At 47.3% G+C, this 25,645-nt stretch overlaps 1 protein-coding gene across 2 annotated transcripts; it reads right to left on the bottom strand.

The window, feature by feature from the left end:
• Positions 1–11,340: 11,340 nt before the first annotated feature.
• On the bottom strand, positions 11,341–21,261 carry PAX6 (paired box 6). Of its 2 annotated transcripts, none has more exons than XM_064452813.1 (8): positions 21,178–21,261; positions 20,456–20,621; positions 15,915–16,073; positions 15,001–15,083; positions 14,568–14,718; positions 14,330–14,445; positions 12,146–12,296; positions 11,341–11,581 (listed from the first exon to the last, which is right to left on the bottom strand). In XM_064452813.1, the coding sequence occupies exons 2-8, from the start codon at positions 20,568–20,570 to the stop codon at positions 11,496–11,498; spliced, it is 861 nt and encodes a 286-aa protein (XP_064308883.1). In that variant the 5' UTR covers positions 20,571–20,621; positions 21,178–21,261; the 3' UTR covers positions 11,341–11,495. The 2 variants fall into 2 exon arrangements, with proteins under 2 accessions (XP_064308883.1, XP_064308884.1); XM_064452814.1 differs by having other exon boundaries at positions 14,330–14,427.
• Positions 21,262–25,645: the final 4,384 nt, after the last annotated feature.

Below are 25,645 nucleotides of genomic sequence, written 5' to 3'. Positions count from 1 at the left end.
GGGATATTTTATCCAGTGGAGTTTTTATATACTTACATTTAATATTTTGTATGAATAATAAGTTAAGTTGGATGGTTTCTTGAAATAAAGGAATGAAAGTAAGCAATTAATTGTCACGTTATTCCAAAAGCAAACTACACAGTTATAGTTTTAAAAACATTAAGTTTAGTAATTGAAATACCATTCTTAAATTTCAGGAAAAAATTACATTAGTTTATTAAATATGTAATAATACATTTAAAATACATAAGATCTTTTTTATTCTGATATGCCAGTAATTAAGAATGGTTGGTTTTTTAATCAGAATATATTATAGATAATTATTTGCCTTATGGGTTACTACATGCATTAAAATGCACTTGGATGGAATTTACTAAGCATACAGAAAAGAATTTATTTCCTTATGTAGTTCAAAACAGTAATCCTAAACAATTGAAGTCAGCACTATGAAATTATGTCAACAGACATAATTCAAGATTGAAATTCAAACCGACAGCTACATTAATGCTAGAAAACCAGAAGAGTGCATTTGAGCTCGGGGAAGGGTGTCACAGCATGCTGGTCTAAAGCAGAGCAGAATATACAAGTAATTCAGGCTTCTGTACCCTCAGATACACAATTTGTGAACTTGTAACTGTTTTGTATGTACCTCTGTGTATATCTCATCAAACAGAAGAGCGGTAAAGCAAAGCTGACCTGTAAATTAAAGTGGTTTGCATTCTTTCTTCTGAGGCTGACTTCCATTTTGAAAGGTAATATCTTCTCCTCCACAGAACTTCTAAGCCACCCGGCTGTAAGATTGCATTACGGTTTCAAAATTTAGTCTTTATAATAGTGTATTACATGGCTGGAGTGAAATTGACTCTTCAAAGGCGGTGTTAATAGGATGCAATAATGGTAACTTATTTTGATGGGTTTGGAACCAAGAGTTGGTTAAGTGGTTTGCTTTTTTTTCTTCTGCAATCCAGGTTCTACTTTATTTTTTTCTTGACAACGCTGTGTAAAACAAAGACATAGCTTTTAAAACTGTCTAACTAATATGATGAATGTCAATCACTTAAAAAACTCCACTGTAGCATAAACACATACTGTATACAGCTTTTATTCTGAATTAGAATAATTGAATCAATGACAGTGATTTGCCAGGATGTCAAATCTATCCATCATATCCTGTCACTACCAGTTTATTTTTTGTGATCAAAATCAAAAAGACTACTATTTTGTCATCAGCTATTTCATTAGTAGTAACAATCAGATTTTCTCTTCTATATTTTTTAGATATGCCTGTTATATTTTTTATTTCTAAAGACACAAATCCTTTTTAACTCTTTTCAAAATAAAGTTTCAGAACTGAACTGTCAGTTTAATAAAGCCAAAAGACATCTACTTTCCTATGCCAATATATTTAAAATATTATCATTGATGTCTCAAACATTTTTTCTCTTTCTGTATTATGTGCAATATTGAATGGAAGTCCTCATTAGGTACTTAAGTGTGCCTTTCAAAAGCATGAAATAATTTAAATACTTAGGATAAAGTGATTTTTAACAAAGATGAAGTTTTACATAGTACGTCTTTTTAATGTAAATAACACAAAACACAGTATTTCTTTGTGAAATATAAAGTCACAAGACATATAAATTGCTGCCAACGTACTTAAATAGGTCATTGACTTAACATACAGGGGAGAAACTATCATTAAAGTCACAGTCAAATTCTAGTTAACATATTAACAGAAAATCGTTAGCGAATAGCATGTGTATTCCAGTATGTACGTGTGTATTTGTGTGTCCTATGCATTTATAAGACTTCAATTTCAAAAACTTTGGTAGGTTAATATTAAAGCAGACATATTTTTAATAATAAAGGGAACTCCTTCTGCAAATCTGGATTAATTTTTCTTCTGAGTCACTAAACATGCTTTGGAAAATAAGTGTTAGAGTATACAGATGTACAGTGTTGTTCACCTAAGGCAAAAACATGGAGCAAAATTTCTCGTCTTTTCTTCCAAAATATCGTATCGGTTACAACAACATATGACAGTGACTTGGCTTATCCAGTAAACTGGTAAGTGAAATAACGCTATGTACGTGCTACCTGATAGTATGTAGGTATATAGTGGTGATTTCATTTGCTGCACCGAAAGCAGTTTTGACTTGGAAAGCAGGACAAATGTTTACATGGTGATTTTCTGTGAATTTTCCCCATAACCACTCTGTGCCTGTCAAGCTCCCGTGTACAAAACATCCTTCGCTTCTTTCTCCTCTTGATTTGAAGACAAATATTTAACTAAGGGGTGCGGCTCAAGTAATCAAAGAATGGGTGCAGCCTTTTTTGACAGGCTGTTGCAATGTGCTACCAGCTTCTTTTTGCATCATCAGAGCCCCCTTGTTGGCTTGGATGGAAAATCTGTGCGATCCTTGTGCTCAGAGGGCTCTTTTCCGCAGAGATGGTGGTACGAGGAGGGAGGGGGTGGGGGGCTGTTGTGATTTTTAAAGCAGAACTTCCTACATTGTCGCAGGCTACAAACTGAAACCACCAAACTCAGCTGGGAAACAATAGATTCATCCCCGTGAAGACATTCCCAATTCAGCACGAGAACCTGATCTTTACAGAATTGTGACACACAGTCAAGAAAGCAGTAATGAAATTTAAAAGGTTGTATCTTTAATATGTCAAATAAGAATGCTTTATATAATTTCTGTTGTGTTGAGGTTTTCAAAATATAAGTATTTGCAACATGAGATGAATATTATGGTAGATTAAGTCTTTTTCAATGTTTGTAAAGAAATTTCAAAAGCAATTTCAAGGATGCAGCTGAATTCAATTTTCTGTAACAGTAGCTACAAGCATCTGAAAATGGGCATTCAGCTACTTCAGCTTTGATCCATATGGTAACACGCCACTGGTTTCAGCTTTAAGTTTAATATAAAATACTGATGGTGTTCCAAACACAGCTTTTGGAAAAGTGCGAAAGCCTAACTTACAAAAATCCTTTACTATGCCGGTATTGGAAAGTGAGCTATTAATCAAGTTTTTCTGAAACCACAAGGTTGTAACACGTCCCTTTAAAAATGTGTGTGTATTACAAGTATTACACACACAAACACACACAACGCACACGTATTAAACCAGTGTTTCTCCAGGATCATCATATATTGGAAATTTAATCCAGTGTTCTTCTTTTGCCTGTGCTGGAGAAATGTTGTCCGTAACTACAGAGCACAACAGAAATAGGAAAGAAGATGCTTTTATGCCTTTAAGAGGTGGTGGAAGCAACTACCATCCCCCACGACATCTCTTGGGGTTTTTCTTTTCTCTTGTGAGCTACCTGAGTGCAAGGCCTACATTTCTTTTTTTAATGACATTGAGCACATGATGGTGCTTATTCAATAATAAATGTACCTGTGTATAAAAAGAATGGAAGTGAATCTTCTTCATCTTGAGAAAAAAGGCAACAATAATGGAAATAAAGGAGTGGAATAATGAAATAATGGAATAAAGGAAAAAGAGAAAAAAATTCCACCACAATTTTTTTCCAGTTTCTGGTCTAATATAAGCAAAAGTTAGGCTCATTTTATTTTCTCAAAAATGGTTCATTAATATAGTGGATGCCTACATCTGTATTTCAACATCTGAATGAACAGACAGATTTTCAGGAGTGTTGAGCATCAGGCATCCCGGAGCATCTGCTGAAAACTTGGCTGCTTATTTAAACTCCGCCTTTAAACAATTTTGAAAGTTATTAGGCACATCGAACTAATTTGCAGACCTTCTGTTCATATCAAAATGAAGACATCTTTTGCGCTTTCTGTATTTTTTTGTACATAGATTTTCTGGTTCTGTAGAGCTTAATCTAGAAGATCTTCCAGAGAAGTCAGTGATGCTTTATACCGGGAGCAAGCTGGCAGGATTAGGTCCAGCGGATCTTTTCGAAAATGTTAGCAGATCTAGAGAATTTGTAGCTGCATATTCCTCTATCTAAAAAAAAAATATTTTCATGTCTTCTGGCATTAAAAGTAAATGTTAGATCCAAACTGTAGCAAGAATAAAAAAAAAAGTCTTCACTCTATGCTGGTAGGGTTTGAGTCTGACCATTCATGCCCGCAGAATGCTCCCAGCACTTACGGCATCAGAGGCACTCTCTTAAAAATTCTTGAAAAAGGCTAATTTTGGTGCACTTTCAGCTATATTTTTGGAGTCAGGTCGGAGCAAAACACACTAAAGAAAGCTCTTGCTGAAATTTATGGGGTAAAACTTAGAGTAGAACAGAAATGAGGTCTGGTTTGGGTTTAGATATGCGATCAGGCAGGTTTCAGTGCCAGTATTTTGAGAAAGCGTATTGTGCAGCAGGAAAGCTGTAAACTTGTTTAAAATATGTTGCTTGAGTGAGACTTTTCTGCAGTACTTAGTATGTATTTATTTATATTATCAAAGTATCTCAGAGCTACTACTCAGAGACCAGGACTGTTTTGTGCAGGGCATCATTCTTGGCCTGGGACTTGCACCGCTGCACAACAGATTTGCCTTCCTGACCTGTTTTAAATCAATAGGACAGGGATTGTCCTAGCAGGACTTGATGCCAGTTCTAGCCCCATCGTCTTCAGCTAGCAGCCATAGCTGGAAACTGCACTCCGGCACTTGAGTCCTGACCAGGGAAGTTTTAATAGCTCCCTTTCCACGCTGAGCACATTCAACATCATTATGGATCCAGCAGATGAACTAGTCAGACAACAGAGGTACATCTGCTATCCGTTGTGTGTAACGAAGCTCCTGCCGCCAGTATGGCCTTGCACTTGGAAAAGCTAAACTAATGAATAAAGCTGAACTCAGTCAAGACCAGATAGCGACTGGCAGGCGGAGGAAAGCGTTTGGAAGAATTCTTCAGCATGGCAAAGTTCCCATTTATGGTGCTTCCCAGTCTACGTCCAGGATAGCTCAGCAATTTTGGAAAATTACTTGAGTGAGAGGGGGTTTGACAGTACCCTCCTGGAGACAGTGGAGTAGCAAGTCCGTCTGCGTGGGAGACAGAGCCTTCCCAGGAGCCACCTCAGAACTGAGGCGTTCTTCCCAACCAGCAAAGGGTTGTAGGTAGGGAGCTGCAAACATACACCACCAATATGCCAGCTTCAGACACATAAATAAAACTTAAGCACAACAAAACACTGGGAAGAGGATGGAAGCACAGGCGGCACCGTAGGCAGGCACAGTTACTTCCTGCCTGACAGAATACAGCAGACAGACACAGGAAAAGAATATATGCAAGGGAGCAGAACAGGGGGTTTGGTTTGCAGTCCTTGCCTATAGAGGGCTCTATGAAGTTTTAAATATGTCCTTGCCCAAACAGGTGTAAATCAACAACAGTTCATGCGGAGCAACTGAATCATAACTTGGAAAATAATCAGAAACTTAGTTTAAGTAAGAATTGAAGGGTTTGAATGCATATTTTGCAAAGTAGCAGTGTTGACTTTAATTCAGAGAACTCAAAGTGGACAACTTGCTTCTTTAAAAGCAAAAAAAAATATAAAATTTAAATGACTGGATTTTTATTTAATCCAGTCTGACAGAGGAAGTTTTAAAAATAAATAAACCTTCCCCTGCAGTATTTGAAACACAAAGCTGCAGACTACGGACTCTGAATATGAATCCGACTTTGCAGAGAGAAATATAAAGGGTAAAACATAAACAGTTACAGGGAGAAATATAGATTTTCTTTACTTGTGATAAGTTAACATATTTATTGTAACAACCTGAGGGTGTTTATCTGCTGTATGCAGTTCCATGTAAATCAGAGTCCTTCTGCTGCCCTATATGTAATTTCTGTGGAATAACTCTTCATAAACTTCTCAAAATCCATTGGCATAGGCCTGACCTGGAGGAGGTTATCTGTGAATCTTCAAACTCCTCTGGTGCAGCTGGAAAAGCTCGTATGTCCCGGGAGAGGAAGAACTGCAATTCGCAACCCTCACCGATTTTAGCAGCTGCAGCGTACGTGAGGTCTCTCAGGTGCCTGGAGGCAATTGCAACCTCTGCTGGAGGATTTCATGCAGCTTACAGCTCCTGTCAGGCACCTGAAGGTAACAAGGATCCTCCTGGGTCACTCACAAAATGTCTGCTCACCATCTGACCCAGCTGCAATTCAACTTTGGAGGTCAGGCTCCAGCGCCTGAGAAACCATAGACCTCTACCAGCCCAGCAGAAATAGTATCATGGTCCTCGGCGGGGTCAAAGCAGCTCCAGCACGCAGCCCACCGGCATCAGACCTGCGGTGGTCTGAAATTCTCGGTGCGTTAAAATCTAGTCATCAGAGGTTCTCAGTGAAACTTAAGGGAAAGTAGGTTTCATTGGGACTTTTCTCTAAAGGGCCATCTTCAAAAGAAACAACAGGGATTCTGGCAGCTGGAGGTTTTATGAAAATCTGACACATGTCAGCTGTACATGTTAAAAGACTGATCAAATGGTTTCATTCCTTTGAGGTTTCATTTCTGCAGCCCCTGTGAAAACACCTTCATCTTCCACACAATCGCTATGGAAAACTAGTAGGATAGTAACCTATCCTAAGTAACGTACGCTAAGTAACTGTCTGCTGATATATTAGGTTTTTCTTTCTTTACATCTAAGAGAATATTAGGGGAGGAATTAATTTAAAACATGTTCTAAAGCAAGGAACTTGCCAACCTGGCTCCTATCCAAACTGTACTATCTTTACTACCACGCATCTTATGTGGATTGCTCCATCCTCTGCTATTTTCTCTAAGAACTACTATACAGATAACGTATGTGAGAGACTTGCCTAACATCATTCTCCAGCAGTAATCCAATGGGAGCTATATTCCATGCTTTGTTTTCCACCCAAAGAGGAAGAACATTTCTTCTGCCTCTACCACGTTGCGCAGGCAGGGGCTTCAGAGGTCCCTGCACACCTCAGCCAGAGACATGCTCCTGCGGCTGCCGGCTCTCCACAGCAAGACGCGTAAATGCTCACCGTCTGAACGAGACCAAACAGCCATCACAGACTCTACTCTCACGTCTATAATTCATATGCCTATTTCTAAGGATGGGGGGATTGTATTTGGGGATTTGTAGGTGCCAATCACACTTCTGATTAGAAACAGGTCTGCAGAAGCTCATTAAGCAAGCAGGTGTCCTGTCAAAGAAGAGGTATTTAAAAAGAAGATGCTGCACCATTCCCAGAGCAGAAGAGCCTTATCAGCTGCACATGGAGCAATGCTCAGCTGCTGATGCTGGGGACAAGAGCAAATGGAAACAAACTGAAGGGAAAAAAAAAATAATTACACATTTTCAGTTTTCCTAGTGCTGTTTATACCATGGAAATGCAGAACAAATTTAAACCTTAGCATAACTCTAAACCTGCACATATCACCCAGAGAAAATGAGATAATACATTTTAGTCAGTAATACCAGAAAAATCAATTAAAATAAAAAAAAAAAAAAAAGCCAGATACCTTTGGCCTTGGAAAGTGAATGAAATAGCACTACCAATGGCTGGAAAGCTGGGGGAGGCAATGGATGTTATCAATCCCAGGTTGCTCTTTGCAACTGTAATCTTGCCCCCAAAGATAAATCCTGTATTAGGCTGCCTAAAGTAAACCAGCCTACAGGGGCGTTTTGCTTACTTTATAAATAAAACCTAGCTAAAATGACGTGGTGAAATCCCCTTTCAGTGTAACAGCCTGGGTGAGAAAGCAGCTCTTTGTGCCTCCTGGAGCAGGGCACACGCTGGCTTGTGCTTACCTTTTAAAAGCAATTAAAACCGGTATCTGCACGGTGCGAGGCAATTCCAACACGTATGTCACCGCATGCATGTTTGCTTCGCCATCAGCATGTATGGCTCGTCATCTGTCTGCTCTGAACAATAACTGTTAGGTTAGCAGCCTTTTCACTTGTAAATGTAAATATTGTATCTAGAACTCAATATTTGAAATACAAAATACAGTGTTATTAAGACAGCGCTCACACATCAATTCTTGTGTGACTATAATTTGTGAAATGCCTTAGGAGGGGCTTATAAATAAAGTAGAAGGTGTTATTATGAAATACATTTTAACCAAATGCACAGAAATGTCTCATTCCTATTGAAATCAATAGCAAAACTCCCACTAATTTCAGAGGTAAAAAGAGGAGACCCTTGGAAATTGCTGTGTTACACCAAGCAATACATTACGGCAGATTTCAGTCTTTGTAAGTAATACAGCTCTAGAAGAAGAAAGGGGATGAAAATGGGTATTAGAGGCTGTTCAGAGCACGCTGAAGGTTTTCATTTCCCACTTATGCAGCTGGTAGCAGTGTCTGGCAAGGCAGCACGTCCCCGCGCAGCCGCACGCAACCCTTTTGCCCGTTTGCAGCGACGCTCCGAGGCCGGTTGGGCGCTGGGGCTGCTCCAGGGCTGGCACCGGTGCTCAGGCGTGGGAGCCCCTGCGCGCTCAGCCCCGCGCCCCGACCCACCCCGGGGAAAAGGCTCTTGACAGGGCTGTGGATGCGACGTGCAGTGCAAGGCTGCCTGTAACCCGCAGAGCCCCCAGCACGCATGGCAGCAGCTCTTCAAGGCAAGCAACGCTCTGGGGACCAAATGCCCTAACTTCTTCCCAATGTGCAGCCATCCAGGGACTTTTCCCCACCGACTGCCTTCCATAGGGCACAATAACAAGCCAGTGAGCCAGAAATGTCTCCTCTCCACTGCGGCTAGCTAGCCTGTCACCAAAATAAGCTCAAGGTTCATCCGTGCATGCAACAGCTTTATAGCATTGTTGCGACTACAGAGGTGCAGGGCTGTGAAAGGCTGCAGCCCTGCAGCGCAGCCTGCCCTGAAGGCGGCTTCAGAAGGGGCGTAGAGGGCTGGTGATGGCTCGATGGAGGCCACCAGCAGCTGGACCGCAGGCGGTGGAGCTGCAAGGCCGGCAAAACCCAGGAAGGGCAGGGAACATCTACGGGGAGCTGCCCCTGCCCACGTATCGGCACCTGCAGAAGCAGCAGCCACAGCACAAAAGCTCTTGGGGGAGGAAGGGATGGGAAGCTCATTTCCGTTCCTGGTTGCGCAGAAGTTGGCATTTAGATAACAAACTACATTAGTAGGTATAAACACGCTAAGGGGCTATATAAATGCTGGGTTTGTACCTGTAATTAATTGTTCCCAGAATCGATTAGCTCTGCGAGAAGGGACCTGCCTATTGTCATGTTTAATGCAATCTATCCATGTCTCATAAATATATAATGTGCATGTGCATGTCCGATAAAAATATATGTATAATTAAAAATAAAATCCGTGTTTCATTAATATTTGCCAATGGATGGCTTGCAGGTAATTAAAACTGCTTAATGCTGATATAACAAATATACTTGCAACTGACCACTATCAATTAAAAAGAAAGTTTTTAATCTAATGTTTTTGCACATTTTTGCTTGCTTTGGGCTCTTGATTTTATTAACTATCATCTCATGCTTTGAGCGAAGCTGCTCTTTGTCCCTAAAGGATTCGGAGTTTACGTGCATTTAATCTCGTCTGCAGTGTCGCGACTACCTCAGCACCACAACTCTGCTACTCCAAGTTTACAGTGACGTGTTATCTGCAGTGACAGATACGCCGAAAGGAAAACATAACCAGCCTAGATAGTATCTGTGTTTTACAAAGGCTGCTTGTGATGCCTGTGCTTTGACTCAAAACTCCCCGCGCACTGGCTTTTTAATCATGAGATCCCTTTTTCAGCACAGCATCGCAAGTAACAACTGCACCACAATGAGCCAGCTTCATAGATATGGGAATGTTTAGATTTCCCTGCCAGTGACTAAAGGCCTTTAGCTTTCACTAGCCAGTCCCAGCTCGCATTGTTGTTGCCTGTTGATTTGTCTTCTCTCATTATTCCTTGACATGCAGCTCTCCACCCACGCCCACACTAACAACCCTCACACAAAGCGCATTGAGGTATTAACCAGGTTACAAGTTCAATGGAAAATTACACTAAGATTGTGCTGTGTGGCAATATAAAGGGATGGTATTCACTCTCCCAAAGAGCCTGTTAAAAACACAGCTGGGTTTGGGTTTTTTTTTTTTCTTTTTAAGCATCCTAACAAAAACAATTTTTAGAAGTCAGGCATGCATATTTGTGCGTCTATACGTACTTTATGTATAATTAAAACAGATAGACACAGGCGTGCATCGCGTCTCCACCCCTGACTGGCATGATGCAAACTCCCCGCTGGAAATTCTGCTGGATTCTGGAGTTCATTTAGAACATCCCCAGAAACCCAAGCTAAATAAACAACCTCCTCCTGCTCTCAGCTGCAATTCAATACGTGAACCTATCTTCTTTTTGTTAGCCCAAATTACAGGCTGGTGGAAGTGCTGAAAGTCTGTAAAAATGTTTCTTAAGAATCCCTCCTTATTGAAAACTGAAAATAAATTCAAAATAAAACTTAATGAGATTAACCTAACACAGTAACAAAATTTGCAACACCACACTATAAGGTTAAAAAGAAAATAGTATAATAAAGGAAATACAAAGGCTTTGGCATGGTTTTTACAATCAACAATGGTTAATTTTGATATGTAGTTGTGAACAACTTCAAAACACTTAAGTTTAAAACTCTTGCAAGCACTTTTAATTGATTAGGAATGAATTCTAGATGCACAAAAATGATTGGACTGTGAACAGTAGTACAACTATATCTAAGAACAATTAACTCTTGCCGACCAAAAAGAAACGTATGATGCATGAAAATGTGTATAAAACATCTATAGAATATTCTTGTCAAATATAAATGAAATTAACTTTATTATAGAAATCATTCTGGGAGATTTCTAGGGAAGACAAATACTTACATTTCGACATAAAACAAATTGGATTATATCGAAGACACAATCTACCTTTTATCTATCAAACTCCTTTCTCCGTCGAAGTTCTCTCTTAACCCCTGTTTGCACATAGCTTCAGCCGTTAACAACCTTTGGAAATACCAACAGATATTTTTCTTACATAAATCTAGTGCGTATTGTTCCAGGTTTAATTATATGCAATGGAATGATACAAACTTGGAACATCAATCCATAATCTATGAACAGATTGGTAGAAGTATTCGATATATCTTGATAAAACTCTTAAATTCGTGGCAAAGCTTGTTGATCATGGCTTCTTTTTTTTTTTTCCTTTTCTTTTTTTTAAACAACTTCATGACCAACACAGATCAAACATCCATCCAGTCTACATTGTTCTTTTTTTTTTTTTTCATTATAACATACAAATGCCCATTTACAAATAATACACCAAAATGAATAAAAGTTTGGATACCAAAATGAAGATTTGTTCCAACTGATATAATGCCTTCAGTGTACAAAGGTCCATGTGAAAGTCTTTTCCATGTGTTACAGCGTAGGGCACAGTTGCAGTACAGAAGTACTCTGAGAGCCATTCTTCCTTTATAAAATACTGCTGAACATCCAACTGTTGTCCATATAGTCATTTACGGAATTAACACATGTTTTACTGTAATCTTGGCCAGTATTGAGACATATCAGGTTCACTGCCAGGAACTTGCACCGGAACTGACACTCCAGGGGAAATGAGACCTGAAAATTGAGGGGGAAATGGATATTTTAGCATTCCTATACACAGCACAACTTTTGCTTTACAGTTTCATAGATTTGTGCTTTTATTACGGTAAGTATTAAACCTTGCCATCTACCAGCCGGCAGAACCAGGTGTGAGGGGGTATATTTTAAAAACCTATGCGCATCTCACTGATTTGTTGTTATAAATAAACTGTCATGCTTTGAGATATATGCCAGAGCCTCGGCTCATTTGTATCAATTGGGAATTCAGCCCAAAACACACTGAACATTTATATTCTTTTTAAATGTGTCTGGCTTGGTCCTGCTTATGCTGACCCTTTTTTACCCTATTTTGCCTTCCTCTACCCCTTTGGCAGCAGCTTAAAAAGCACATTTTCTGCTCTAGCCCAAAAGGTTATACATCTTTGTCTTCTGCTCAGTTTGGCAGCTACTAAACCCAACAGAGAACCCTCTCCCAGTGATGAGGAGAGACTTCTCCCAGCAAATACATGCGAGAAACCCAATGGCCGGAGCAAGGAAGCCATGCTGGCAGAAAGGCGGGGGAAGGATGGGGCCACTCACCTGTGGAAGTGGTGCCAGAGGTGCCCATCGGCTGGCTGTTCATGTGTGTCTGCATGTGAGGAGGGGTGTATGTATCATAGCTCCGTCCATTCACCGATGGACTGGTGGGCAGCATGCAAGAGTAGGAGGAGGTCTGGCTGGGTACCGGGGGCTATGGGAGCAAAGGACAAAACAGCATTAAGTATCAGCCAAGGTAAACACCACATTACTTTCTTCTGGATGGATGTGCCAGCCCTCAGGATCAGCGTGCACGAGGAAAAATGAGCTTCAGTTTCAAATTCAGGGACCCCGGAGTAAATCCCTCTTCAGGAGCTCAACCAAGCAGCCTCTTCCCCGAGGTTTTTGGTCTACAGAAACAATGTAGACAGGCACCGGTACCTTTTCAGACACGCTTGGTGAGCAGATCCCTACATCTAGATGCTAACGAAGGCACTACATACCTAAGCCAAGGAACCAAACCCCTTGTTTGTGCTAATGTAGAAGAAAGATGTCTCCTGCCATTTGCAGCCACAGAGAGACCGAGCAGGACTGGCATCTTACCTTGCATTTGGTGGGGTAACTAAAAACTATTAGCAGCGTAGCTAAAAATTACTCCACTGAGGCACACAGGCTAGTCCTGCATCTGCGAGCATGTTGCACATATACAGAGGTGATATATGTGTTTGGAGTGACCGAGGCTCTGAAGAGCTGCAGTCACCCCAAATCCATGCCAGCAGCATCCCAGGAGACCAGACATCTCCATTTACCTAAACACCAACCCTTAAAACTCCATCTGCTGGGGGCGGGGGGAGGAGGGGGAAGCTGGGGGCAGGGGGTGAGGGATGGCACAGTGCTGGGGAGGGACCAAGCAGGGGCATCTCCCGCTCTAGAGTGCCATGTGAGTGGAGACCAGTGTAGCCCTGACACAAGGAGGCAGCGGGGGAGCAGGAAGCAGGATGAATAATTCCCGCTCCAAGCGGACAAGACTTGACATGTCTGCACATATTTCCTCCATCCACATGCTCCCAACACACACCATCTCCAAAAATACTGACAGCCTTGCTCGCTAAGCACACACGCTGTGTTCCGGGAGAACCAGCAACTCGCCCCATGTCCGCAGGTAGATGCCGACTGTTCGGCTGCCAAATCTCTGGCTCTGTCATCGTGTGGCCATCACGTCGTGGTGACCACATAGGCAGGGCTTTCCAGAGCAGCTCACACATGCTAGGTCCCTGCCCAGGTGCCCAGCAGTGAATCAGGGTCCTCCCGCTTCCCCAAGGGTCCCCTCTCCCGTATCAGCCTTTTGATCTTTAGTCATCTGCTGTCAGCCCGCTGCCGGGAACGGCACCGCCAGCCTCCAACGTCACAGAATAGCGACCTAACCAACGTCATTTCTTTCTGCAGACTTGTGAGACTCTAACTTTATTTGGTTAATTTTGGTTCAGCAATTAGTAACATAGTAATTGCCGCAGCGAAGGAGTCAGGCTTTCTAATCTGCTCGCCTGTCTCCAGCAATGGTCAATGCTGTGTGCCTCAGACAAAGCTGTAAAACTCCCGTAATTGGCCAGCACCTTCCTAGGCCAACCCCACCATTAAAAAAGGAGGAATTTTGCATCTGAAAGGTCTATAGAAACAAACCCCAAAGGAACAGATTTCTTCCTAACCCAGCTGGTGATCAGCTAATGCTTTCAGGCATGAGGATTGACAGCTCTTGCAATTCTGGCTTAGCTGGCATAACCACTGATGCTAATCACATCCTTCCCTCTCTCAGGTGTTCCTAATGTGCTGCTACCACATTACCTACGCCGAGAGGGTCAGATGCCCCCAGCAGTGTACTCGGACAGCAATTTCCACAATACTGCACCAGTGAGTTCCATAGGTTAACCATGGGGGGTTGGGTTTGTTTTGGGGTTTTTTTCCCCAAAAAAAAGGGTTTTCCATCCCAGGTTTGTAATTTTGAGGACCTTTCTTTTAAAAATTGGGAAAAGGGCTTTTCAAAGCACTGAGACTTGCGGTACCCTTTCCTTTGGGATTCTCCCAAAACAGGGCATCTTTGCAGAGGCCAGGGAAGCCTTTGGTGCCAGTTTCCCTGCAGCATGGTTTGGGTCCATAACTCCCCGTCTTGGGGAGGAAGAGCCACTGCACACCCCAGGGACTGCCAAGTCCCAAGGGAGCATCATGCCATGGTGTCGGCGCTGGACTTACTTGCATAGGCAGGTTGTTGGCCATGGTGAAGCTAGGCATGGGCGGCAGCGCGCTGTACGTGTTTGTGAGCGCCGTGTCCGTTCTGCCCAACATGGAACCTGATGTGAAAGAGGAAACTATAATAGAATAGACAGATAGATGAACACATTAGTTTAACCACAATTACAGTCAGCAATACAGCCTCAGAGTCTCATTTTCCCAAGAGGACGGATGAACGTGAGCAGGTCAGTGGCATTACCGGGGGTGGTCGGTTGTGGGATCGGCTGGTAAACGCTTGTGCTGAAACTACTACTGATGGGAATGTGGCTGGGAGTGTTGCTGGCTTGTCTTCGCTGGTTCCTCAGCTTCTCTTCCCTTCTCCACTTGGCCCTTCTGTTAGAAAACCACACCTGCAAATACAGCGTTTGAGGGACATGAGTGACCTTACAAGGACTAGAGGTGCGGGGCCTCCCCCTTGTAACTCAAGGACATGCTGACAGAAAGCTGGCTTGCAGCATAGCAAAGCAACATGTGAAAGCAAACCCCAGCTGCTGTTATTTTCATGGAGGAGGACATGGACAAATACCCACTCATAAATAGGGGCTGCCCTGTGCTTTGAGAAGCCAGGAATAACAAAATTAGAATAGTAGTAGTAAAATAATAATAGTTGTAATCACACAGCAACTCAGTACCTGTATCCTTGCTTCAGGCAGGTCTATTTTAGCAGCTAGTCTCTCCCTTGCAAACACATCAGGATAGTGGGTCCTCTCAAATTCTGCAGAAGGAAATATTATTGTGTTAGTTGCAAAGAGTTAATGTGGCCAACTGTAAAGTCAGAGTCGTTCCTGCACTGCCTATGCTCTGAATGCTCTTAAGAAACATCATTGTAGAGGCAAAGCTGAGCTTTGTGTGTGTGTGTGTGTTAGGAAGAAGGATGCCTTGCCTGCTGGGGGATATTGCTAAGGGGATATAGGGAGGCTTGGGTGCAGTGCTGCATCTTTCAAGAAGCAGTGAGGGCTTCTGCCTCCACTGAGGGGGTCCCCAAGGCAGCTCTGACCCTGTCATCAAGAAGCAAAATGGCACGTCGCTAAATAACAGCGGAAAATAATATCCGCAGCAGGTCAGAGGCGAGGTGCGCCCAGGCCGGTCAGGGAAAAGGGCACCTGCTCCCAGCCCCGGGCGGCAGCAGCACTGCGGATGGGAATAAGCATGGGGGCAGGAACAGAGAGCTGCTGCCAGCCCCAGCTGCCCGCCCTCGCCTTCCCGGCGTACGGCAATGTGGCCCGGCCTGGGACACAGCACAGTCGGCAGGAGGAGATTTATCCCCCGCGAGAGGAGCCCGGGGTGTAACACCGATGTTTCAGTATGATCTGTGCCCTGAGTACGTTCCCTTTGAAAACCTTTTAACAGCCTATCAGTGCATACCACAGCCATCGATGACTATTTGGAGCTCAGTGAATAAAAGAGCATGGAGAGAGCCACAGACTTCGAATACATACGTATATATATGAGGCATGTGAATGCCATGTTTCTGTTCAGCTCTTAATATAGCCAGGGCACATCTTGCTTTTCTCTTCTACTTCAGCCATAGGAAAATGTCACTCACCTTTCTCAAGGGCCTCGATTTGCTCTTGGGTAAAGGATGTCCTATTTCTCTGCAGCTTTCTTTTCAGCTGGAGTCTCATTTGGGCCTCGTCTGAATCTTCTCCATTAGAGCTGATGGAGTTAGTGTTTTCCCCTCCTCCCTCCTGTTGCGGACAGCCATCTGCGGAACGGAGAGTCAGAAAGTGAAGCGCAGGTACCCTTGTTTTAAGATCCCTATCAGAGAAATAACGCGATGGGGAACAGGTTCAGCCATGTTTGCTGACACCCTCCCTTACAAACGTCTCCAGTATCACAGAAACATTGCGCTAATGACATGGGTAACACAGAAACATTTCAGTTTCCAGCGTTATCATAAACATTGGAGATGAGGAATTACAATCGCCCGGTCTTAATTTCATTTTGTTTTTCCTCTGGAATAAAACCCACATGCAAATACTTTCCTCTGAAAGCGATTCTTTCCATGAATCGCTGCTGAGGTGCCATGGCAGTCTTCTCCGTCTGCTGCATTTATTTACCTATTGCTATATTTAAAATAGTGATGTTCAGTATTTCAGATTATCTATAATCAGTAATTCCTATCTAATCAATTAGATGTTGATAGGTTTGCAGAAAATGCTATTAAGAAACCAAACCAAGCTTGTAATCTTTTTTAAAAAATATTTATCCAGTTTTTATTTGAATTCTGCACAGTCAATTTCATTTTAAAGGTTGTGAATTTAGAAGTGCCTGCATTGTTCTGCAGTTTTATTCAACTATTGTATGAGTGTGCATTGCCTTGACACCTATTACTGAGCACAGCTGTAATTATATCATCACCAAGAACAGGCTATAATTGCTGAAAATGGAATTTTATATTTAGATAAAAGGACTGTCCATTCTTTGTAATGTGTTGCACCAGAGAAAAGTAAGATTTCTTTTAAAATTTTAACATGTAATTTTAAAAGAAATAGTAGCGAGTTCACCAACTAGCTAAATACACTATTCTGCAGCTGAACATTTGGCATATCATTTAAGCGGTACATTTTTAATTAGGGCACTTCCACCACTTTTAATGTAATTTCTGTCATTAAACAGGGGAAAGTTTCATTGTGCTCTCCTTTCGGGCAGTCGCAAGGATGCGCCCCGGGCCCGGCTGGCGTTGTGGGGCGCAGAGACACCCCAGGCCGCCGTGGGCAACCGAAGCGGACTCTTCTGTCGAGGCAGGGAAGGCGGTGTCCCTAAATTAGCTCTCCCTTTCCTTTCAAAGCATATTTTTTGAAGCGTTTTGATGTCGCATAAAGGGGGAGATGGGACGAGGGACGCATGGGCTACTTATGCTAATTCCCTTGAAAAGTTACGCCAAAAATAAATAGCGACACTCCCGCTACATCCTTTAAATATTGTGGGAAATCAACTTTAAAGTAATATCATTTATAATCGGGGAACAATAGCCCCGGCCTTCAAAGCTCGGGGGGAATTGTGACAGGATCTGGTGGGACCCTTTCAACCACTTTGAAATGTTTTAAAACCCGAACTTTCTCCCCCATTTAAACACAGGGATTCAGCGGCCGTGGTCACCATATGGGCGGCCGCAGCCCCATTGAGGCGGCCGGCGGCGGGTGAATAGCCGGGGGGGCGGGGGGGGGCTGCCTTTCAGGGCACACAAAGCCGCCGGGCCCGGGGAGAGCCGCCGCGGCGGGGCAGCGCCCGGCCAAGCGCTGGTGGCAGCGCCGGGGGCCGCGCCCGCCCGCTGCGGGGGCCGCCGCTCACCTCCGCCACCGCCCTCATCCATCACTGTCCGCGGGGCCGGCGGGGCACCGGCACCGCACCGCACCGCACCGCACCGCGCGGCACCCCGCGGTCGGGGGGCGAGGGGCAGGAGCCGCCCCGAGGCGGCGGGGATGGCCGCCCGCCCCGTCGGGGCTCGGCAGCCCGCCCGGCCTCCGCCGGGGAGCGGGGGCACCGCCGGGCCGCGCCCGCCCTGCCCTGCCCGGGGCCAGCCCGGACCGGGCGCCCGCCTCGACCACCCACCCCACCCCAGCCAACCCCTCCTGGGTTTTAAACTTTGGAAGCCGCGTTTTTGGCAACCGCGTCTCGGCGCGCTCCCCGCCTCCCCCCGAACCGGGAGCTTTTCACCCAGCTACAGGTTTCACCTAGGTTAAACCCCTTATGATTATTTAAACCCCCGCGCCAGGCAATTAGGCTACCTTCTTTTTAGAAGCCCCCCCTCTTATTTTTTTTTTTTTTAAAAGCCCCTAAAAAAGCGATCTCAATAGGGCTGTTCCACCTTCCAGACCTAATCCGTAAGAAAGCGAGTGAATGTCCGTCCCTATTATCCTATAGCCAGACCATCTGACGCTGGGTATAGGATTTGTTTCCTGGAAGAAAAAAAAAAAAAAAAAAAAGAAAAAGGAAAAAAAAAAAAAAAGACGCTGGGAAATAAAATCATTCCTTAGTTTCTTAGTGTCTTAATCAGTGAGGCGGAAAACAAGCAAAAAAAGATAGCAAACCAATTGCGGCACCTCTCAGCTATAGAGATGGGATCAAAACATTGTAGCATCTGTTGAAAGAGAAAGTGTCTAAATCCTATAGAAGGCTTTAGTCTTATGAGGGGGGGAGGGGGGGAAAGATAAGAAACAGTGTCTCGGTGATCCCTAAAACCACTAAATCACTGGAGAATTTCTCCCGGATAGAGATGTCTCTTTTTGTTCTGTCAGCCCTCATGTATCCATTATTTTATTCACTGCTGCATGGCGTTTATCAGATTGAGACCATATTTGTACCCCTCTGAGACCTAACCTCGCCTTATGCTTTTTGAGTAATGGACTCTTAAAATCCAGTAACATACCCCTGCAAGGGAAAAACATCAGAGGGAGCATGAATATTCCAGAGGAAATCCATTTTATTAATTTTAATTTTGCCATGCGGATGTTCTAAGCGCCTGCCTGCCTCCCCCTCGCCTCTCCTGCCCACGCACACACGCACCCCCGGCCCGGGGCGGCCCGGCCCGGCCCCGCTCCGCACCGCTTGCAATTCGGGAGAGGGCTCCCAGGCTCCCTCCGCCCCGCACGCTCCCGCCCGGGACCCGCGCTCCTCCGCGGACTCTGCGCTGCTCTCCGCGCCACGGGGCGGGCCACCGCAAGCCCCCAGCAGCCCCACCGACCCCACGCACACCGTGCTGGGGCGGCCAAGGGCCGCCTTGGCCCCAGGTGTGCCCGCACCGCGCCGCTCCGCACCCGCGCAGGGCTGGCCCGGGGACACCGCTCTGCGGCAGGAGGGCAGGCGGGGGGCGCCCTCAGTGCCCCCATTTAACGCTTTTTCAAAATAAAAAAATAAAAAAAACCCAAACCCAAAACAAAACAAAACAACCCGGCGGGCCGGAGGTCGGCCGGGCCCTTTGGACCCGCACGGGCGGAACCTGCGCTCCCCTCCGCCGCCGCGGTTCGGCTCTCGGGTGCGGGCCGAGGAGGGCCGGGGAGCCCCGGGGAGCGGCGGGCCGGGCCGGGGCGCTGGCAGCGGGGCGCACGGCCGCAGGTAGGGGCCAGCCGGCGGGGTCCGGCCCCGCTCCCGGGGGGACATCGGGCACACGGAAAATTGGGGGGGGGGGGGGGGGGAAGGCCAAAGTGGGGGTGGGAGGAAGCGAGGGCTCCGCTCTATCTTTCTAGTGTCCTTCATAGATTGTTTTCTTCTCTTAAAACTGACATGTCTAATTGGCAAGCGGTGCCATATCGTGTCCAGAGGTCTCCTGTGGAACATTTCTACAGCTGTCTCCTTCAACTAGACGCTTATTCATGTCGCCTTAATGAGAAACAAAACGATCTCTAATGAGCAATTACATAGCGACAGAATTGTTCCCATAACAAATTCTTGCGTGTGACAGAAACATCCTTTGTACCAGATATTCCGCACACTGTTACCGATTTTTTTTTTCCTTGCGGGGTGAAAACAAAAAGCAGGTTGTTGTATACATACACCTCTTCTAAAGGAGTGACCACAGCCAGGGAGAGAGCCGAGCCTCAACAGAGCCCGCATTCAAAAAGAAGCCATTAACCATCTTAAGTATGTAACGTAACATCCCATTATCCTTCATATTATCCCCTTGTCATTCCTACAACAAATACCTATTAATCTTCAGGATAAACAGTTTCCTATATTTACAAAGTTGTTTCGGGTCCGTGAGGAGGAGCTATAATCAGCCCTACGGAGACAGCTACCGATCCCCCGCCTTGCGAGACCCCCGGGCGGCGAGCGGGAGCCCCAATTACCGGGCTGGCGGGCGAGGTTAAGGATCGGCCCCGACCCCGCCCGGCTGCCGGTACCGCGGCTCGGCCGGCGGCCGCTCGGGCTCCCCCGCCGGGACGGGGACGGGACTCGGAGCCCGCCGGGCCCCGCCACCCGCCTGCCCGGGGAGGCGGCGGCACGGACGCCCTCGGCCGCCCTCCGGAGAAGATCGCCCGCCGCCCTGAGCACGGGGAGAGGGCGAGGGGACCCGCGGCGGAGCCACCTCCGCCGGGCGAGGCCGAGCCGCCCCGGGCCGGGAGCGGCGGCCGGGCTGCGCCTTACCTTGGGCGGGCTGCCCGGGTACCGAGGTGCCGGGGTACCAGCCGGGCCGGGTGCCCCAGGTCCCCGTCTGCCCGTTCAGCATCCTTAGCTTGTCGTACATCCCGTCGGCACCCATCTGTTGCTTTTCGCTAGCCAGGTTGCGTAGGACTCTGTTTATCGACGACACCTGCAAGGCAAAGGACAGGAAAGGCAATGGTAGTGCGGTAGCGCGCTCCCCGCGAGCCACCCGCGCAACCCCCGCGCCCCTCCGCGCCGCGGGCTGCTCGACCTAGGCGCAAGTCAGGGGTTCCCCGAGCGCCGGCTGCGCGCTGCGGCCGTGCCGCCGTGTCCCCGACTCGCTCACTGCCGGTGGTGGTGGTGCAAACAAACAAACAAACCACGGGGCGGGTGGGAAAGAAAAAAAAAAAGAGAGAGAAAAAAAAAAAAAGAAAAAAAAAAGCCCCAAACCCAACCCTGCAAAACCAGAGTGATGGCTTCGACTGATGCTCGCGGTCCTGAGGCGCCAGGCGCAGGGGTGACCCGCATATTTTTATTTATTTTTTTTCCCCTCCTTAAAGGCATTTGTCAGATTCTGTATGAAAAAAATGCGTCTGACCCTGCCACATGCAAATGATGTGAACCTGCTATCCTCTCATCTGATATCAAAACAAAGGAAGCAGAGGCTCGCTACGGCTACCCAGCATTGTACACAGCACACAGGAAGGTTTTTTTCATGAACTTACACTGGGTATATTATCGTTGGTACAGACCCCCTCTGATAGTAATCTGTCTCGAATCTCCCACGCAAAGATGGAGGGGCACTCTCGTTTATACTGCGCTATTTTGCTTACAACTTCTGGAGTCGCTACTCTCGGTTTACTACCTCCGATTGCCCTGGGTCTGATGGAGCCAGTTTCGTAATACCTGCCCAAAATTTTACTCACACATCCATTCGACACCTGGATAGGGAAGCGGACAGAAAATCACATTATTAATAATTTCAAGACAAAAATAAAATTGTTTAAGTATGCATTAAACAATGACAAGCTTACGTTTTGATTGTCCAGCACTTGGACTTTTGCATCTGCATGGGTCTATAACACAAAAATATACCTTAAATGGTATGAGAACTTACTTAGAGAGTCTTTTTTTTTCTTTTAAAAAAAAAAAATACATTCGTGGCCCTATCGTCTACAAATGTGATACTTTCAAAACATTTGGAAAAAAAATCTGGTCAAAACGTAATTCTTTTAGTATTAATGTTAAAATACGCCTTAAATGCGAACAATAGCTAAGCCAGACTAGTCTCCATCGTCCTCACTGCTCTTAACCAGAGAACGTGCGGGGGACAGGGCGAGCGAGGGGTTATCAAGACCTACATTTACAATGTACCCCTGAGCTGCGCCAGATCGCGTTAGTGTCCGTAAAGACAGAATCCGGGCTAAAACAGCGTGGCTTTGAGGGGGGTTGTTTGTTGTTTTGGGTTTTTTTTTGTTTTGTTTTGTTCATTTTTAATCTTTTTTTTTTCCTCGCTTTTTTTGGAAGAAGAAAAAAAAAGGTAAAAATAAAAAAAGCAGTAAGCCACGCCAAATGCATACAAATCTCACAAAATCATAAGTAAATGGGGGAGGGGGGGAAGGAGGAAGGAGAAGAAACTGAAATTATGCCGAGCCGTATAATTCAGTTTATTACAGCGAACTAACTGTAACGGGGGTGCGGGTTATCACCGGACGGAAATAAAGGGAACAAAAAAAAAATGTAAAAGCTTTTATAAAGTAGAGATATATATATACGCGTAGAAAGGTCTATTTGCAGCAACAATCGAGATAAGCTGATGGATCGTTTTATTAGGCTGGAAGGCGGGTGGTGGCGGTGGCGGTGGCGGTGGGTGGGTGGGTGGGTGTGGGGGGGTCGGCAATTAGCGCCCGGGCGGCCAGCGGTGGACAAAGCGGCTCTGGAGCGGAGCGGAGCGGAGCGGTGGGAGGACGGGGGGCGCCGCCGCCTTCACCTGCAGGATCCGGGAGATGTCGCAGGGCCGGGCGCCGCTGTGGGCGAGTTCCACGATCTTCTGCCGCGTGGAGTCGGGCAGCGGCCTCCCGTTGACGAACACCCCGCCGAGCTGGTTCACGCCGCTGTGACCTGCGGGAAGCACAGCGCCCACCATAGCACCCTCCGCTCCCGCCCGCCCCACGCGCGCAGACCCCGCGGAGCCGGCCGGCGCGCCGCTCCTGTCCGCGCCCCGCCGCGCCCCGCCGCGCCGCGCCGCCGCCCCGCTCCGCTCCGCTCCGCCCGCTCAGGGGCCACCGCGCCCGGCCCCTGCCCCGGCGCCGTCCTCGCCCGCCGCTCCCCGGGAGCCCCCGCGGCTCCGAAGGCGCCCACGCCAGCACTCCCCGCCTGCAAAACGCGCGGCAGCGGCGAGCCCCCAAACCCAGCCCAAAAGCCCAGAATATTCCGGGCTGGATCGCCTTGGGTCGCTTCCTCGCTTTGCCCTTTTTTTGTTTGTTTGTTTGTTTGTTTTCCTCCTTTTCCTCCTCACCAAAAAAAAAAAAAAAATACCCCAAACCCCATCGCCAACCAAGCCTGCCTGCATCCGCACAGCCGCAGCTCGCTTCGCCAAAAGCAAGGCGAGAGGCTGCCTCGGCGATGCCCAACCTGAAGCTCCAGGCTTTGGAGGAAGTCTCCCTGGAGAAGCTCTGCTCTACGCGCGCTCCGCTCTCCTCTCTTTGGAGCCTCCTGATAAATTGACTCCAAGAGCCCAGGCTTCTTAGCAATAAATAAGCTCCAAATATAGAAGAGGGGGAAAATATGATGAGCCTCTCTGACATTTGTCTTTAAAATAAAACTAGCTGCACGTCAAGTTTGAGCTTAATTTCTGGAAATAGGCGGAAGTCGCCCCGGATCATGCATGGAAGGCTAATTGAAAAGATCAGTTGGAGCACTTGTGGCAGGCGTGTCACTTTATGACAGTACTCTGCTTTTGAAAATTGCATCGTCACGACAAATAGTAGCATGATAAAACGACCCTTTCTGTCCGCATTTGGATATCACTCAGACTAGATTGAACTCTACTCGCTCTCCCTCGGAGGGAGGCTGCGGTTTGAGGTAGCCGGGGGGCTCTGCGCGGACACAACCGAGGGGGCGCGCTCCCCGCGCAATGGATTCAAAGTGACACCGGGGCTGGGGAATTTGCCGCCCCGGCCCGGCAGCGCACCCGGCGCTGCGCCTTGCGCTTCCCAGCGCGGGGAGAGGAGCCCCGCGTCCCTCCCCGCCTGCGCCCCGGGGGGCGGCACGGCTCCGGGCGCCGGGGGGCGGCCGGGGGGCGCAGTCCCGGACCCCCCCGGGCCCCCCCGGCCCCGCCAATGCATGCGGGGAGCCCATTTCGGGGGGGGGGGGGGGGCTTGGAGGGGGGGCTCGCCGACATAAAAAATGGCAGCGGGGAAAGCAAAATCAAAGTTTCACTTAAAAGGTTAAGCCTTAATCATTATATAATTTCCCTGGAGAGCGGTGTAGATCTCGCCCAGTGGCAATGATTATGCGCCTTGTATTCTATTGCTAGTCATCTAATAGGAAAACATATGGTGTCAATTTGGATGCTCTGCACCATATACACCCAGGAGTTATTAACACAAAGCCTGAAGAGCCCGCCGCGACCTTTAAACAAAATAAAGGCTTCACCCGAATGATATCTTTTCTGCGTTTTGCAGTGGCGATTCCAAACGGCCAAGTGAAGGCATTTCCCCATTACCATAAGCCCTCGGCACGCCACGGCCAAGGGCAGCCGCCGCCGTCCCTGCGAGGCACAGGTAATGCCCTCCCCGGGCTGCCGAGGCTCATTTTTTCCTTCTTCTCATTTCTTTTCTCGTTTTTTTAAAATATGAAAATACACCTCGCAGACAGGCACGCAGCGCCCCCCCCCCCCAACCAAAACAACAACAACAAAAAACCAAGCTCAAAACCAAACCACAACAAAAAACAACAACAAAAAAACCAGCTCCACCCGAGCTTCTCTGAGAAACCCCCAAAACCTGTGGTTTTCCCGGTGCTCTTCACACGGGGCGACAAGTTATTAACCGGTCTACCGGGGCCGCGCAACTCGGCCTGCGCTCCCTGCCGCCGCTACACACACAAAAGAAGCGCAGCCCCCGCGCAGGAGCGCCGCGGGGTTGCGCGACCTCGTAAAATCGCGACGGCCGTGATTTTGCGAGGTCGCGCAACCCCGCGGCGCTCCGGCATGGAGCCCATCCCGCGGAAGATCCGCGCCCCGAGAAGATGGGGGCCTGCTCCGGGCTAGCTGGGACCTGACCCCCGGTGTCCCCCCACCCCGATCTCCGCGCAGCCCCTTCCGCCGGCGCGCAGGGAGAGGCCACTCCTCACCACCCGCGGGTCCGCGCGTTACCGCATTGTGCCTTTCCCCTCTGAAAGGCGCGCAGGCCCATCGGCGAGGTCTTAAACAACATCAGCAACAACAACAAAAGACAAGAATAAATATTAATAATCCACAAAAGGCAGCGGAATCGGGAAGCAAATAAAACCAGGAGGTGGTGGGGAACTGCACCTAGCACGGGGGTGGATTTTCCCTGCCCAGCTCCCACTGCGGAGCGGGTGGGGACACACGCCAGGGCCTGGGCCACGAAGCGGGCAAGCCCCGGTGGACCGGGAGCCGTGACAGCGCTCCCGGTCCCTCCACGCCGCCTACGGCGGTACCCGCGCCCCGACGGGGCGGGCGATGCTCCCGGCCGCACAGGGGCCACCGCGCCCGGCGGAGTCACCTCCCACCCCACCCGCACCCCCCGGCCCGAAGCAAGCCCCCGGCCCCGGGCTGCCTGCCCGCTCCTGCGCGCCCGCGGCTGCCCCGCCTGCTCTCCGCGGCCGCGAAGGGGCGCGGAGTCACTTACTGTTCTGCATGTTGGGCTGATAGAGCAGTATCCAACGGGGGTCGCCTATAGCAGTCTATCAGTGACAAAATAGGCGTTAATCAGGGGACGTAGCGCACACGGTCAAGCTGCAGAGGCTAATATCTCCCGGGTTTACTTAGTTATCCTTAGACGACTTCCCCCGATTAGTTTAAGGATTTGGGGGGCTTTAATACCTCAAGGTAAAAATGTACATACGTATCCCTAACACGCGGAAAAAAAAATTAAGAAAAGCAACCCGCCAAGTGGTTTCTCGTTTTAATTGCATGCAGGTGGCGTATTGCCTCGTCGTTAGTGC

This window comes from Phalacrocorax carbo, chromosome 5, assembly GCF_963921805.1.
Source record: "Phalacrocorax carbo chromosome 5, bPhaCar2.1, whole genome shotgun sequence".
Taxonomy (NCBI): domain Eukaryota; kingdom Metazoa; phylum Chordata; class Aves; order Suliformes; family Phalacrocoracidae; genus Phalacrocorax; species Phalacrocorax carbo.
The sequence above is the reverse complement of the archived record's forward strand: the minus strand, read 5'-3'. Positions and strand labels throughout refer to the sequence as shown.

Bases quoted from the DNA above. Each gene is read 5' to 3' on its own strand.
- PAX6 (XM_064452813.1), bottom strand. From the start codon at position 20,570: ATGGGTGCCGACGGGATGTACGACAAGCTAAGGATGCTGAACGGGCAG. The intron at 16,074-20,455 runs GTAAGGCGCAGC...TCCGTTCCGCAG, and splicing joins ACCCGGGCAGCCCGCCCAAG to ATGGCTGTCCGCAACAGGAG. The intron at 14,446-14,567 runs GTAATGCCACTG...ATTCTATTATAG, and splicing joins CCCACAACCGACCACCCCCG to TTTCCTCTTTCACATCAGGT.